A 13653-nucleotide genomic window follows, 5' to 3' on the forward strand; every position below is an offset into this window, starting at 1 on the left:
AGTTCAAATTTGCACGTGCGAATGTTTATGGAATGACAGCGGCGTGTGCTGCAGATAATTAGAAAAAATTATGGATATCCAAATAACTGAATCTGTCTCCCCCAATATCCCATTTTTTTTTTCTGTTCATTGTGTTCATTGCCACTTGTCCCTCTTCCAAAATGACTTGCGGGATTCCAGGTCAGGTGCTGACCGTTTCTTTTTTCTTTTTGTTCAATAGGAGAAAATTATATGAATCACTCCCTGCCTTAAAATTTAACTATATTCACACTTATTTGTTGCAGACACTTACCGTTTTTTATATATATAAAACCACCATTCACGAGAATCTCTACCACCTCTATCTCCCAGTTGTTGGACGTCTATAAGCAATGAAGTGCTATACCAGACACCACTGACTTTTCTCACTTCCATTCATCGAAACAGCATACTTTTTTAATCATGCACACGACAGAAGTCTCGGCAAAGCGTGGATAGCCGGTATAAACCAATGAGCACAAACTTTCCATAACCATTCCCAAGATAAGTATGTTTCAGACAGTGCACGGGTATACAACTGTTTCTAGATATGAAATATGCGCACTCTGCGCTCTTGCTGCAAGTGAAATCGAAACGATTAGTGCATTCAACATCAATAACAACCATCACGCGTTGAGTCCACTGCGCAATATTTCTGTAAACGCTGCGTGGGAAAGTCTTCGACAAACTCGTATCGTTCTTCGCTGGAGTCAAGCACGAACACAGAGTACATGCGGAAGTCGTCACGTGGTTGTCACGTTTGGAAGGCGTCACAGTAGAACGGGTCATTCTGGTCCTTCTCTCGACACAGGTGTCCTTTTTTTTTTTCGTTTCATCACGTACGATTCAGTGCACAGATCACGTAGGCACAGTTTCAATAAGTCTGAACTTCATTGCCGTTGCTGTTTCAGTGCCTTGCCACCATATTTCTGTAAGGGGAGCACGTAGCCTTGTCTCGTCCGCACTGATGTTTGCAATGTCATTTTTACATTCCTCAAAGAAACCATAAACACACTCCCAGCTCCATAGAGCTATCTATAAATTTAAGCACACTACCTTCTTCGTGTGGTCCCGATTAGCTTTCAGATTGTTAACCAAAAACATGAAATTCACATTGTGTTCAAATGGTGCCAGTTGGGAAATCTTCAATATAGTTCACTGAGAAAGCGCGCTTCCATACTGTTGGCGCGAAATTTGACTCGAATTGTTAATTACTTAAGGTGCAAGCTAACCCTATCGAAAAATTATAGTTCCCCTATAACTTCCATATCGGAGAATCCCACATGATATATGGAAAAATAAGGGATTCTAAATAGAATCACGTTTCATTTCATATGGGAATATTGAAAATGGGAGTTATGGCGCACGTGAGCTTTTCAACAGGGAAAAATCACGTAACCACAGCAACTTCTGCTTCGACTCATAACTGAGTCAAAACTGGGGCTGCGACCCAGATATTCTTCCTGCTAGGCCAAGTTCACGAGTGGTATGCTCGAGGGAATCTGATAAGCACGACACCTATCCGAAGCGAGGTTCGTGGGTTCATATTCGTATCGTTATCGGGGAATCTTGCAACTTATTGGCACATTTCCCCTCAGAGTTTCTCAGCTTCAAATGACCGTGCCCTGTGGCCCACAATAAAAAAGACCAATTTTGCATAAGTGTCTCGTAAAATAACCAAATACGGAAAAACAGAACGGCCACTTGGAACTCCAATTTTGCACCGGCTGGGAACAGCTTCTTTGTGTCCTCGCAAACGCCAGTGCGAACGGACAACACTCGTCGGCGCGGAGGTGCTGTCACTCCTGTCTTCGACACAGCACGGTGCGGAGGAGAGTACGGTGATCACATTCACTCGATGACGATGTCGCCTTGCGCCAGGCGCTGCTCGCGCTGTCAGGAGTAGACGCCGTCGTTGCTTTGTATGGAGAAGTGTCGGTACGAGATGTACTCCTGGGGGACCTCCTGCGCCTTGGCCGGCCGCCGACGCCTGCGTCGCCGACGGAACTTGAGCGCCGTGAGCAGCACCGCCAGCACGAGGATGAGCACGGCGCTTACGCTGCCGCCCAGGATCATGCCCAGCGTCGACAGAGTCACGCGCGTCCTGTCCGTGCGTGCCAGCGTGCGCACCTGTGCAAAACATGCACAAGAGTTGAAATACGTTTTTTTTTCTTTAACAGGTAAAATATCGTTTCTCTTTAAGCGTTAGAACGTGACTACTCCTTAAGAGGTAAAACATGATTTTTCTGTGAAACCTCGCGCCGATAAAATACTTCGATCCATTTCGTTCTTCGTTTGTCTTGAGATCAATTACAGGTACCGGACGCAAAACAAGCAAGTTAGCTGCCGTGTTGAATTTTACGTATATAATCATTCTATAAGCAATTTTGTGTAGTTCAACATAGCCATGGCCTTTAACATGAGGAAGGACATTAATAAAGAAGACAGCTGCATTTGCTCATGCACGAATAATGCTCCGTAAATCACCGCCAAAATGTTATTACGTTTAGCGAAAATATACGTTACGATCTCACCTAACCAGCCAAGCAACACTAGTGACGGTGTTTTACAGTAAGGCTTCTCGCCGCATTCACCAACTAGTACCATAGTCAAAACGGTATATATTTGCCTGCGCCTGATGAGGGCTCCGCTTCAACGCAGTTATGTTTCCACTTTTACCAAAACAAATGTTTTACCTCAACAAACGTGTACAGTCAACCACAAGATTTTACGGACCACGGGATCTCAGAGGAGGAGGAGGAAATAACTTTAATGTGTCCTGAGGAACCCCTCCCCACCCACTCTTGGTTTAGTGGGCGGCAGGGGTCGCGGGCCGCACCCACGTTGGGACGGGAAGCCCGTGAGCCTCCGCCCTTTCGTGATCTCACGAAATCTCAGAACATATTCAATTTCCGAGCAGCCTGTAACAGTAGTCAGTATATGCGAACAACACAATGTTGTTCGCATATACTGGTAGAGGCTGTAAATGCGAATACTAGGCTGCGTGTTGAGGCTCCGCAGATATGAAGCTTTCTCACAAATTTCGTGTTAGGTAAAACCTTGTCGCCCAGTGTACATTTCACACCATGACATACGAAATGTCAGTGCGACTGCTCTATTTCATCATAACCTTCGCTTCGATTCCACTCAAGCTGATACGTAGCTTTGCTACGTAGCCATGTTCCTGCATCGGCTCACTCAGAGAACGATCAATACCTTTCTGCTAACCTTTCATTCAGAGTTAGTGACGTACTTACGGTGTCACTGTGGGCACTGATACTTTCAGCATGAAGCTATCGATAGTAAACTAGATGAGCCACATGCTGTCATAACATTGCTGGTCCTTTTTATAATTAGGAGACGCAGGGGCGCACGTGTAGCCTCAAAATAGGGCGGCACTTTGTCTTACGGCGTCCTTTCTTGCCAATTATAAAAATAATTTCTCTCTTGACAACGATGACGCCAGATAATCAGCTTTTGCAAACCATTGGCCGTTCGAGACGCCATTGCCTTTGTAGTGTCGCTAACGTTGGGTGCTGAAATAATAATGACTTGCGCGTGGCGCATGACAAACGCACGAATGTTCAATCAAAGTAGAGTTTATGCGGCACACGCTCACTCATGCACTACACGCGAAATTTGTGTCGTATCATTAGGACACGTGATTAGCGGCTTGAAGACTTGCTCCCAGAGAGCCTACTGAGACCTAACTAGTGAGCAGTACGAGAGCCTTCTTTCGTTTCGTTCATGTTTAGTGGGCTTTAGTTTGGGCAGCAGGCCATATATTTTGCAGTAACGTTAATGAAACAAGTAGTTGAAGGCGGTTCAATCTATAGATAAAGTCGACGAATAACGATGTCTTTCGGCGAGTTCAGGGTGGGAATGGGCTGTGTGAACCGTACAATTCATTGTGCGAGGCCTGCTGTAGCGACAACGTTTGATCGACGCCAGCTGGAGTTTGAATTCCTTTCTAAATTATTGTCATTAGCTATCCTCATAAACGGAATCATGATCGCCATCATCATCGTAATCATTAGTATCATTTTCGCACTCATTGTCGACATCCTCATCATCACATTGACCATAGCCACCGTAGGCGTGGCTCTCGGAATAAATTATATAATTCATATTGATAATCATTATAGGACTATCAAAGTATTGTCACCTCTTTAGACCGCCGTGTCTCCGCGAGCGGCACATGCAAGAAGCTAGAAACAGAACCTAGAAGCAGGTATATCTTATTAACAGGTGGCGATATTTCGCCAAAGAAAAATAATTATGTCTAATTACTTTTTCGTTCCCCTTGCATAAACAATATTGAATTCTACTATTAACACAAGTAGGTATGTGACGAATGGGAAAAAGGACCAACCGCTACAGAGCGTTATAACTGAAAATTTTATCCTCGATTTGGCCCCGATCGCTCTAGTAAAGGTTGTCACGTAAAGCGCACCGTTTTCCCAGGCAGACGCTAATATAATAATTTAGAAAGCTGACGCGCTACAATCCCCGCTTTCACTCGCACAACACTGACCTGTAAACACTTGCGGTTGTTAGTGGACATGTCGTAGGGCCGCTCCACGTCGGCCGTGTAGGGCGTGGGACGACCGAGGCTGCGCAGGTACTTTCCGGTGGCGGTGACGCACACCGTGTACCAGGTCTCGGAGCGCAGCCCGTCCACCTCATAGCGGCGCACGCCGGGCTCGAGGGAGGCGCCAGCAGCCGGCGCGGGCTCCGAGGTGGCGTGGTAGGTTACCAGGAAGCCGCCGATAAGCGTGCCGTTCTGCACGTCCCACTCGAGCTGAAGGCGGTCGTGCTCCAGGCGGCGCACCTCGGCAGAAGTCATCAGGGGCGCCGGGCAGAAGTCCACCGGGTGCAGCGAGGCGACAGACTGGTTTGCCAGCTTGTCCGGCTGCGCGCAGCTCGGTCGACGCGTGTTCAGGCGCGGATGGTCCTGCAGCCATTCCCAGAGGCCCAGCAGACGACAGTCGCAGTGGAACGGGTTGCCTGCGGAAGGTTTCGCAACTGTTAATTGCAACACCTGCGGCGTTTGCTGAACGCGTGACTTCACGTATTTGGCATGGAGTCGTTCAACTATGCTATAGTCATCTCTCACGCGACGAAACGTACGAGGCCGAACAAACAAAAATAGATTTCCTCCATCTCCTCGCTGACTTAGAGCCGTTACAGTGCGAGTGCTAGAAGAATCGCCCTGCTGTCTCCCATGTATTTCATCCTACACCCCCATCGAAATGTGGGCTCCATGGCCACCATTCAATCCCGCCACCTCGCGCTCAGCACCCCAACACGCCAGCCGACGCCAGTTCCTTAAATATCTATCATGCTCTACCCAACTAGCCTAATTCGGTAGAAATGTCTGCTCCAGGCTTCATATAGACGTACAGTACTCGTGGACGCACTCATTTTGGATCACTGAAAAGCCCTTTACAAAGTTGCTCACGTTTCCTCCATCTCCTCGTTGACTTAGAGCCATTACAGTGCGAGTTATAGAAGAATCGTCCTGCCTTCTCCCTTGTATTCCGTCCTACTTCATGCTCATCTTTTCGTATTTATAAACATGCACCAACTCGGCCAACAAGTGACTTGGCCTCATGTTTGTTGAAGGTTTCTCTCGTAGGAGCTGGTACATATCTGCTATGTGAAATGACTAAAAATTTCGCGGTGTTGGAAACTTGCATACAGTGTGGCAATCCTGAACGAAACAGAAGATAAAGGACTGGCAACGTTGGCAAATGCAGAAACAAAATCAACTCTTCGTTTAATTATTACATACTCCTTTTTGGGCGCCAAGACATGAAAGTACTTTTGACGTACCACAATATAAAGGCGCAGCAGCATTAAAAGCTTTACATACACAATTTTGGAACTAAATTTTAAGCATAGGGAAAGCCTAGTCCTTTAGAATTTCTTTTATTAATTCCCCACATCGCGATGCCTGCGCTTGGCCATCAAGATTGTTTTTTTCCGATGAAGACAGGGTGGCAGAAAGGTTTATTTTACGCATTACAGGGTTTTCGGTTTATGTGACGCCACCATACATGAATGAAGTATACATATACAGCGATCCCAGCCAGAGCAATAGCGAATATTGTGAGCAGACTTGAGATGGCTCGCGCAGAATCTGTGTCTGTTTAACAGACCTCTATGTTTATACACGTTTTTATTTGCACTATTTCGGCACGTCACAGCGTAGCCTATACTATTTACTTTTAAACTGTTTTTGTCGCTATAAGAAAGGATACTGGTAGTTTATGTATGCGCAACGAAGAACAAAGATTGCAGAACGAAAACGTTCGCATTTGTATGGCCTACAGAAAATATTTGTATCATTCAGCTCGAATTGCGTGCACTTGGTTTTTGTTAACACAACTCTAAAGGCTGTTCAGACCGCTTAGCCGCTGTGATTATAAAGTGGCGTACCACAATATATTCGGTAAAGGTGTGGGAATAAAGTATGCCTGATTTTACCATTTGATTTTGCCGCTTTTGCGCGAAAGCTGCCCCACACGTCATGAATGTTTGTTTTCGTTTTCATCAGCGACTGTTCGGAAACAGATCAAATTGCCAATGCACTTTCCAACAAGCCAATTCTCTCCTAAAATAAGCCCCCCCCCCACCTCCCCCCCTCCGCTTCTTGACTAAATATGTTACCTTGGAACTGCGCTACGAACAGCGTAGGGCTGTTGATGGCGTGGTGTAAAAACTGATGAACTACAAGGCATTCACCCGTTCCAAGGAAGTTGCGAAGTCTCCCTAATTGCTCCCTTGGTGCTGTCGTCCCACTCACCGTGGAGAAGCAGCTCTCCAAGTCGCACCTCAATGGGCTGCAGCACGGAGCTAGAGAGGTAGGCGAGCCGATTGTTGCGCAGGTCTAGGCTCACGAGCGCTGTCAAGTTTGCGAAGGCATTGATGGCAATCCAGCCAATCTGGTTGTCGCCCAGCCATAACCCTTTCAGGCCGTACAGGCTGCTGAACACCCCTTCGTGAAGACGGGCCACTTTGTTGAATGACAGGTCAAGATGCTCCAAATGTTGTAGGTCGGCGCCGAAACGGGTCACGTCGCCGATGTTGTTCCGCGTGAGGTTGATCACCTGCATGCCGTGCATCAGGGCATTCAATTGGCGTTTTTCACATTCCATTGCGTGTACAGCTTCCATTGCATAGCAAGAAAAATTGAAGTACTTGAAGCACACAAAACAGAGACGAATGTTTAGAATCACCTTGCGCGCAAGTGACTCATAGGGGAAAATGTGTCGGATTGAAGACCAAAGCCAGCCTTTGTTTGTAAAAAAAAATGTAACCTTAGTCATCTGCAATTGACAAGTACGTAATGCTTTGCATTACGTACATGTTACTACGTAGGGGTTGTCTGATGCTTCGTCATTCTAGCAATGCTCACGCCCCTTGCCTTCCGGCGTCTCATTTGTTTGCAAAGTGATAATACGCTGGCTTGCCGAGCAGCTATGGCTTCACCATGGAAAAAGGAACACGAAAGAAAGCTCGTAGAACAGTTACGAAGCAAGGGTAAAGGTGCGCATGACGGAGCACGCTGTAGTAAGTGCTAAGGAAGTTCGCACTGCGAAGCAGATCAGTGCATTATCGCTCCGGGAAGAAAGCAGACGGCTGAAAGCACGGGCATATGCTCACGGTAGAATCGGGAAATCTTTCTTACTTTTTTTCTCAGGAGCATCGGTGTGGCTATGCAACGCGCGTGGCAGTTCATTTTGCCGCAGTGAACTCTCTACGTTCAGCTTCCCGAATACTTTAGCGCGCTACCTTTGGAACTCCTTCTACGCGCTGTTACAAGCGCGTCCGCGAAGTCTCCCGCAGAGGGTGACAACACAGCCCGTCTCTCTCGTGCGCGCAGACGAGACAACGCTCGGGCACTTCGATCGATCAGAAGTCACGGCGTGCGTACTGATCATCGGGGCCCAGAGAGAAGCTTGTTCAGCGAAGAAAGGCTCTTGTCGCTGAAATCGTCCAACTGACCCCACCAAACGATTATGCAATAGTGCTTAACCCTCAGTTTCTGGGCACATGTTTGTCGACAATAAACCAGTTTTCGCACTGTCGTTCTCGAAGACTGCTATATAATTAAACGGCATAGTACCCTGTGGCCTATTTAGTGTTTAATAATACTGTGTTTAATCGTTAACATAGTGTTACAGTCATGTAGATCACATTCAATGCGTTACTATGTCGAAAGCCGTCTGTCAGATACTTAAGCATTTGGCATGTCCTGGCCTTAAACAAGTTATGGCACTTACCTGGAGGTGATCGATGCCCTGGAAGCGTTCCGAAGGCAATATTTCAATGGCGTTGTGTCCCAAATCGAGCACCTGGAGCTTTTTCAGAGGCTTGAAGGCACCGGGCGACACTTTTATGATACTATTGTACCGAAGCGAGAGCGTGGAGAGGGAAGGGAAGCCCAAGAAATCATTGGAGGCTATGATGGAGATATTGCCATGATCTATGCTCAAAGTGTGCAGCGCGGGTAGGCTTCCTTCGGTGGTAAAGTCTTCACGAAATCTAATTAGAGGATTTCGGTTTAGGCTTAGCGTCGTGAGTTCGTCCAAGTTTGACGTTAGGAGCGCATTCGGAATGAATGAAAAATTGTTTCTGTCGAGAGACAACACCTGAAGTGTTCCAAGATCATCGGTAATTGTTGAATTGAATGAAAAGAGAGCGTTTTCGGTGAGATCCAGCACCTTGAGGTTTGGCAAACCACGGAATCCACCCTTGCTTATATCAGAAATCATGTTATCAGTAAGGTTTATTTTGACGAGTTCGATGTTTCCCTTGAAAGCGTTGCTCGGTATTGAAGTTATCTTGTTTTGCGAAAGTGACAATAACTGCAAGTTTGGGAGTGACTCAGAAACCGTTGGCAAAGATTTAAGGTTGTTGCCGTCGAGATGTAGTTCCGTAACATTCACGAGACCTCGCAGCTCGGTGCCATCCAGAGAATCCAAAGCATTACCTTTAACGTTCAAGATCCTAAGTTGCGAAAGTGGCTCAAAAAGTTTGCTTGTGAGTGGGCTTATTTCCGTGTTCTCAACTTTTAGAGTCTCCAAGGAAGAGAGGCCGTAGAAGATGTTATCGTGAACGCCGGTAAGGTTATTACCCGAGAGGTCCAGGTGCTTGACGCTAGGCAGGTATAGAAAATCAACCCTAGCACTAATTAGTTTGTTATTGCTGAGGTCGAGATGAGTAAGAGCTGATAGGTCAAGGAACGATCCAGCTTCAACGTCTTCGGCCATCACGCTCGAGAGGAACAATTCCTGTAGCGGTATCTGACCTTCGAACATGTACTTTCTTATAACGTAAATTTGGTTGTGCGACATGTGCAGGATTCGAAGTTTCTTGAGAGACTGAAACGTTTGCGGTTCAATATCCATGATGTTATTATGCGATAGATAGAGCTCTTCCAGGCTTTCAGCGCCTCGAAACATGTCTGTGTTCACGTGGCTGAGTGTGTTGTACTCGAGGTAAAGAGCTCTCAGCTTGACCATTCTTTCAAATGCGCCGTCCTCAATGGCTATGATTTCATTGTGATTCAAGTGGAGCCGGTCCACTTCGATGAGGTCACGAAATATTTGCTTCTTAATCCTCTTGAGTCGGTTCCAGTCTAGCCAAAGAATATCCACTTTATTTAGACCACTCATACTGTCCGTGTGCATGTTGCTAATTTCGTTTTGCGTCAGGATCAGAGAACGAAGGCTGGATGGATACCGACTCAGAATGTCGCCCACGTCTGTCAGCCTATTGCCGTGTAGATTGAGGTGCTGCAAATTCGCCAGGCTTTGGAACGCTTCATTTTCGATTGTCTCAATTCGGTTGAACTGTAGGTGCAGCTCTTGCAAATTGGGCAACGAATAAAAAACTCCCTTTCGTATTTTCTTGAGAAGGTTGTTTTCCAGTCTCAAGTCCCGCAGCTCCACGAGTTCTTGAAATGGCCCGGGAAGCAGGTCAGCAATCAGATTGCTGTCTAGAGAAAGGGAGCGCAGTTCCCGGTTGTTCTTGAACATTGTTGGGTGTATTGAACGAAGCTGGTTGTGAGAAAGGTGAAGCTGGAACAAGTGCGGTAGCGGATAAAAGGCGGCAATCTCAATCTGCGTGATAGCGTTATTCGCGAGGAAAAGTGCCGAGATTTGCGAAGAGTTTAAGAAGGTGTCATTTGTTATCCTCAGGATGTTATTGTTGGTCAGAAGGACTTCTCGAAGATGAGTCATGTTTCGGAAGGTGCCACTTTCTATGCTGTGCAGGTGGTTGGAACTCAGCTCGATGGTGCGTAGCCTTCTAAGGGGCGCCAGTACTTTGCGACCCAGCGTGTGGATGATGTTCTGACTGAGGTCCAGTGCTTCCAGCTCTAGAAGATGGATGAAGCACGAATCATCTAGATCACTCAGTTGGTTCATGTGAAGCGAGAGAGAGTTCAGTCGCGGCATGGTCACAAAGCTTCTCTCATTGAGTTCACGGATGCGATTTGAACTTAGGTCTAGCCGCTGCAGGGCAGTGAATCTTGTGAATCCATCGTCCGGTATATCTTTGATTTCGTTTTCAGCAAGTCTCAATGCTTTCAGGCTCCGAAGCCTTCTGAGGGCGGTTAAGGGGAACTCTTTTTGGCCACTGTCTATCAGATTGAGTTCTTCAAGGCTGTTCTCGAGCCCTCCGAACGCATATTCAGTTATATCCGTAATATTGTTTTTTGAAAGTTGCAGGTTTGTTAGCTGAAGTCCGTAAAAAACGTAGCCTTCAAGTGCGCCGATGTTGTTTGAGCTGAGTTCGAGAGACCGAAGTGACCTGAGGTCTTTCAGCGCTCCTTTGGGAACACGCTTCAGTTTGCTTTGCGTTAATGATAAAGTCTCGAGATAATCATCCAGGCCTTCAAAAACACCGTCTTCCACGTTCTCCAGCGGGGTGTTTGACACGAATAATCGCGCGATGGTCCTATTTACGAAGAATCCCGCCGGCAACGTGGTCATGTTGGACCGCAAGTTGTATATGCTGAGCATCTTAACGGGGCTGTGAATTTCAAGTAGTGTACTCCGTATCTGGTCAGGCGTGACAGAGTTGCACTCCAGAAACACGTCGCTGTCAAACTCGTAGCATGGGCACCAAGGCTTTCTGTTCCAAGAGGGGCACATCTCCTCCTTGGGCTCTTCGGCACTGATTGGTAGCGTCAACAGCAGCATCGTGTTCAGCAGAGGCAAAATCCACGTTAATAGCCAATGCCATCCTGACGTGAGACAGCAACATGACGTGGCTCTCGGCAGGACTAGCGTCCCGCGCAGCCGTAAAGGGACCATGTCACGTTGTCGGCATCTGCAACCGAAATGAAAAGAAAAAAAAATCAAGCATCAGGTCACATTCCTCCAGTGGCCATTACCGCACTCCACAAAGTTCTCCCTACGAAGACATAGTTACTTAACAATTGCTGGCACACCCACACCAATTAATAGTCTCCTGTAAAGCAGAATGATAAATTGATGGATGTAAGTACGCAGGAAAAAGCATTCATGAGCAATTTACAGCCATTTGTTGCTTTGTGACCATCAACTTTTGATATTCAAGAGTAACGTAGGTTTGCTTTGTCTTGTAATTCAGTTCAGTTTTCCTGTTTGAGAATAGTAGATCAAAATTTACATATTGACAGCTTCTTCAATATTCAACATAAGGTCTACCAATATGAATAAAAAAGAAAGTCGCAGTTTCTCCCGAAAGGTGAAGCATCGATTGCGATAGAAATTAGTAGGCAGCTATGCGAAGTAAGGTTAGTTTTATTGGCCGTATAAACTTAGCAATATTCGCTTACGAACCAAATTTGCAAGTATGGTGTCAGCGCGCCCAAGCAAACAGGAACAGATCAGACGCGATAAGCGCGGACACTCGCACTCAAAGCGGTGATGTGAGCAAGTGCGGCAGCAGCAGCGAGCGAAGTGACCTTTGTGTTGTCTCTCACTAAACGTCGAAAGCACAGCGCATACGAAGCTACCGGCACTCGGTGTATGAACTTTGTCCGCAGCGCAGATCGCTTCCTCCTCCCTCCCTCCCATCATCCCACGGCCTTTCACGCGACAGAACATGGCGCGCTTGCTATCCGCTTTCGGCCTTTGCGCACGCCAGTTTGAGCAGTGATCGCTGGTTAACCCTTACACGCTTTCACACGTACATACAGCATACAGCACGCGGCGACCATTTTATCTCCCTTGGGCCTTATACAGTACCTTACGGCGAAGTCTACGCTTACGCCGATGGCAGAAACGCGCGTGGAGTGTCCATATATTTGCCATCGCAATAAAAGTGTAGTTTATACAACGCCCCGCGATGGACTGTTATTTTCCTAAACCATAAATGGTTACGAAAGTGTACTTGTTCACCATTATAAATGATGAAATCCGATGGCTGAGTTCACCTTCCTCGTTTATTACCCTTCCTAATAATACCTTGGATGTGTGTCTACCTGTCTCAATATGCGTGGCTGTGTCCTAGTACTACATTTCGGGATAAATATGGCATAAATAAAACGCTGTAATATGAAATGAATAATATCTATAATTCAGCAACTGCAACCTCTAAAGTGCTTAGCCCAGGTGACCCAGTATCGAAGGACAAATTTTTCACTATTCTTTACTTAAGGATAAACACCAAGAAACAAAAAAAAGAAAACGTTGCCGGAACGAGGAGAGTGAGCAGTGTTGCCATGTTGTGAAGCTTAAGGTGAACTTTTATGTTCAGCGCGCATGGGAAATAGTGCTGTCATCAAAAAACGAAGAAAGAAAATTAAAAAAGAAACGAACATGGCGTCACTGCAAATAGAACGAGGCATTTGGGCAGAAGTAAAAAAAAAGAAATGAAGAACTTACCAAACAGAAGAAAATAAATAAGAAATGAAATTAAGTTAGAAATCGTCTTGCTATCACCGAAGAGAACAGAGATCTCCTGCGAATGTGCGTTCGTCCGCGCGCAATATCAGGAGAACGCATTGCACAATAGGTGTCGCAAGACGCAGATCTGCTTCTCTCCTTCATCGTTCACTCTCGCTGTCAACTTAAAAAGAAGGGCACCAGTGACGAGGGTGCATGGGGGGGGGGGGGGAAAGGGTCCATCGAATCCGGTAAGCCTCGTATTGACCGGACTCCATGGCTGGGCGCTGGTGCCTGGAATCTAGAAACGGGCAAATAGAACGCTCTTCGTTCCTCACGAGAGGATAAAGGAAGCAAAAAATAGTTGTTCAGCGGTTGGCTGACGTCGAACCAAGAAACGTTGGACCTCACATGCGTTCGCGAGGTATTGGCGGCGGAAAAATAAGCGCCATGCTCAAGCTGACACACATGTCGTTTGCGGGTGTTCTTACGTGTTCTTTAATAAATCCCGTCGTTTGATTTTCTTGTTATCCGAGCCCACAAGAAAAAGTAAACTTGTCGAACATCAGTACATTTGCATCGATGCAAGAAATCCTTACATATATATATATATATATATATATATATATATATATATATATATATATATATATATATATATATATATATATATATATATATATATATATATATATATATATATGGATCAGAAGACATAACAGATGCACAACGGAAGGCGTAGACGAGTCAC

The 13653-nt window shown here is 46.1% G+C and overlaps 1 protein-coding gene across 1 annotated transcript; it reads right to left on the minus strand.

The window, feature by feature from the left end:
* Positions 1 to 226: 226 nt before the first annotated feature.
* Positions 227 to 11344, minus strand: LOC135901158 (chondroadherin-like protein). Its single transcript, XM_065430816.2, has 4 exons — positions 8307 to 11344; positions 6827 to 7130; positions 4553 to 5025; positions 227 to 2148 (listed from the first exon to the last, which is right to left on the minus strand). Exons 1-4 carry the CDS (start codon positions 11229 to 11231, stop codon positions 1915 to 1917), a joined length of 3936 nt encoding a protein of 1311 aa, XP_065286888.1. The 5' UTR covers positions 11232 to 11344; the 3' UTR covers positions 227 to 1914.
* Positions 11345 to 13653: the final 2309 nt, after the last annotated feature.

The sequence above is a fragment of the Dermacentor albipictus genome, chromosome 4 (genome assembly GCF_038994185.2).
Source record: "Dermacentor albipictus isolate Rhodes 1998 colony chromosome 4, USDA_Dalb.pri_finalv2, whole genome shotgun sequence".
NCBI lineage: Eukaryota > Metazoa > Arthropoda > Arachnida > Ixodida > Ixodidae > Dermacentor > Dermacentor albipictus.